This window comes from Nuphar pumila, unplaced genomic scaffold (genome assembly GCF_984573655.1).
Source record: "Nuphar pumila unplaced genomic scaffold, dmNupPumi1.hap1.1 HAP1_SCAFFOLD_949, whole genome shotgun sequence".
Classification (NCBI taxonomy): domain Eukaryota; kingdom Viridiplantae; phylum Streptophyta; class Magnoliopsida; order Nymphaeales; family Nymphaeaceae; genus Nuphar; species Nuphar pumila.
Window position 1 is genome coordinate 1 of NW_028323542.1, and position 3,144 is coordinate 3,144.

The 3,144-nt window shown below is 52.2% G+C and overlaps 1 protein-coding gene across 1 annotated transcript; it reads right to left on the reverse strand.

The window, feature by feature from the left end:
* Positions 1–1,192: 1,192 nt before the first annotated feature.
* On the reverse strand, positions 1,193–2,774 carry LOC149809634 (uncharacterized; the record flags this gene model as incomplete). Its single annotated transcript, XM_089994725.1, has 2 exons — positions 2,365–2,774; positions 1,193–1,346 (listed from the first exon to the last, which is right to left on the reverse strand). Coding segments are annotated over exons 1-2 (564 nt in total), but the record flags the coding sequence as incomplete, so codon positions are not given.
* Positions 2,775–3,144: the final 370 nt, after the last annotated feature.

The window sequence follows — 3,144 nt, forward strand, 5'->3', positions numbered from 1 at the left end:
GTTGATGGCATCGTATGTTTGGCCATTTGGCGTCTGAGTCTGCGCCGCATGCCATGGGTTGTTTGGTCTGTCGCGTGGCTGTGAGGGCCGCCTCCTCTGCATCGACGTTATGGGCAAGAAGGTGGCCAGGTTCCTGCTGTTTGCCCGTTATCTACCAACGCTTTCTCCTTCTGCGTGAGTTCCGAAGTGGGCCTCTGCAGGCATGTCAATGTGCAGGTTTGCTCCTCATCCAAGAGATGTGCACCCAACATACGCAACATTGCACAGCTCAGTCATAGCACAGTAGTAGCCCAGCAGTATCAAGTGGAGTCGCACCAGGCGACTGCCAGGGTAGTCAGGAAAGCCCCGCGGCATCGGCTACGGCTTTGTACTTGGCTACAGCGTTCAGGACTCTCTCGGTACAGTACCTGGGCTGCAACAACACACACACTATGACTGTATGCACACGCACAAGTCCTATGTTTGACCAGCTATACATCCACACGAGCATCCCATCTTCAAACCACCTGCTGTGCTCTGCCGAAATGTGAATTAGCCCACATCTCTGTTCCCAAAGTTTATGCATTTTCAGATAGATATTCCCAGAATTCAATGCAGTTTCAGATATGAGGTGGGGTGCACATGCACGGAGGGTGGGAGAGGGTGGGATGCACATGCACGTGTACACTCGCGGAAAATGTCGTACAACCTCCCAGCGCAAAAATAAGGGACGAAGGAGAAGACCTGTCAGGTTAGGCTATGGTAAGCCAGGCTGGTCCTGCTACGCTTGCCTCGGTCGTACTGGTAGCTCTGACCGTACTTGGTGTTGCCAATGTCCATGTGGATGCTGAAGTGGTGTAGAAAGATACATCATCATCGTCATCAACAAACACACCCACATCCATGTGGGTGCCGAAGTGGAGTAAAACGATAGAGCAACTAACACCCTCTCGTTCAGCAAGCATAACCACCCATTCACTTCCGGGTACGCTAGCCTCAGCGTATGGTAATGATAGCACTGATTCCCAAGTAGTTCTTGGAGTTGCCAATGTCCTTGTGGATGCGGTAGAGTTGTTAAACGATGCATCATCAGCAGACGGAGCCGGAAAGAGGGTTTTCGAGTAGAGCACTGCCGAGACAACAAACCAACGTTCACAGGTATCGGCATTTGCCGTGACAACACAGCCCGGCACAACAACACACACTGGCACACCTGAAATTTGGGGGTGAGGGTGTGTCGGCCTGGGGGTTTAGCACCATTGAGGTATTTACCAGTCAAAGCACCACCCGCCAAGATGCCATAAGGCAGGAGGCCGATGTTGTAGTGATGCTTAGCACAAGCTTCTGCGAGGTCCAAGTCAAAGTGCCTGCGATGCATTGACCTCAGGTTATAGGGAATGTCAACTGGGAGTCAAAGTGCCTGCAATGCATTGAGCTCTATCGTAAGGGATGCCAACTGAAAGTCAAAGTGCCTGCGATGCATTTAGCTTTAATGATACGGAATGTCGTATGGGTTTGTATTCCGATCTGACCAACTGACCTGATGAGATTGTATCTTTTTACAACTCTTGCCGCATCCAAATGGACATCGGCCACTCCAAGAACTATCCAAGACTACAAGTAGTTTGGGACAAGTTTGGGAGACTGACCTGACTAGCACAACCTGGCTAGGCTACATTCAAACCAAGGCACAAACTCTTCGTTCTGAACTGCCTGTCTAGCACAACGGTATGTCAAGTTTAAAGAAGGCCGGATTAGCCCCAAATATTCCCATTTCAACCCTTTCATCTCGCTCACGTGGCAATTGGTGCCACCAAAGGCAGCAAAGGGACAGTTGTGGCCATTATTGACCGAGCAATTGTACTTACCGATCCAATGCTATGTTCATGAGGCCGTAGGGTTGTTAGGGCCTGTTCACATAGCAAGCTTGCCCGGGCGAACCCAGCATAAAATAAAGAAATCAACCGGTTATCATGCCATGCCTCCCCCATCGTTGACAAGAGGGGCGTACCCAAGGGCTTCGGAGGGCATGACAAGGCATGATGTCAGCGCACAAGTTCGACTTCGCCCTTGCTCATTTCCGCTCAGTGTTTGATAGCAGAGAGAGAAGCTTTTTCTGATGAGTAGGGTCAGTTGGTTACGGCATGTACAAGCAATCAGAGTTTCGCCAGACTGTATGTTTGTACCCTGGCCAGGTACCCAAAAACGCATGAATTGTGGGGAAACGAATGGGGGTCGGAATCCAATCTGGCGACGCACTGCAAGCGACGGCGCACAGTCAGTGCTTCGACAGATGGTTTGCTTTGTGGGTTTGTATCCCTGAACATGCATGATTATCTGGGGCAGAGATGGGGGTCTAACCCCATTCTAGCGAGCACTGCGTACCGTTCGCAGAGGGAGTAGTCATTTTGGATCGACGCGGGCAGCGGCACTCCCAGCTTCTTGGACGTCTCGCACATCATGCACACACCGAATGTGGTTTCATTGCTGAGACCCCAAGCTTTGATCTTGCCCTCCTTGATGAGATCGCCCATGGCCTGAACCGTCTCCTCGTACGCGGTGTGGTCCGCTTTGAACTTAGCGTGCCGGTAGAGCTTGTGTCCAAAGATAGGAACGTATCGGTCCGGCCAATGGAGCTGAAGCAGGTCGATGTGGTCCGTCTGCAGTCGCCTCAGGGACGCTTCGAGGGATGCAAAGATCTGCTTTCGGGTGAGGTCCGCAGGGGGTGCGCTCTCGTCGTAGGGTTCTGACCTGGACCGCCGGCAAGCCCGTTGAAAAATACGAAAATGAGGCATTGTACGTCACGGAATTCGACAGGCGTACTCTACGGCGGGATCGAGAGCGTCTGTCTGGTACGAGATATGTTGATTCTGACGTCTACTAACGGCGATGAAATCACAGACGCAGCATCGTTCGGACTGCATAGGTGCGTAGGTGCGATTCACAGCGGCTGAACAGAGCATTCGAGATGGCGACAGGGCATCGATTGGGGAGAGAAGAGAACCTGTTACCCGCCACCCATCCCGCGACGTGGCCACCACACGTGATGCCTCCGGAAACCTTCGTCGCAAGAATGACTTTATCGCGATTTTTGCGCTCAGCCATCCATCTCCCGACAATGAGCTCAGTCTTGCCGGTATGTGACACGTTCGGCGGAACGGGGTA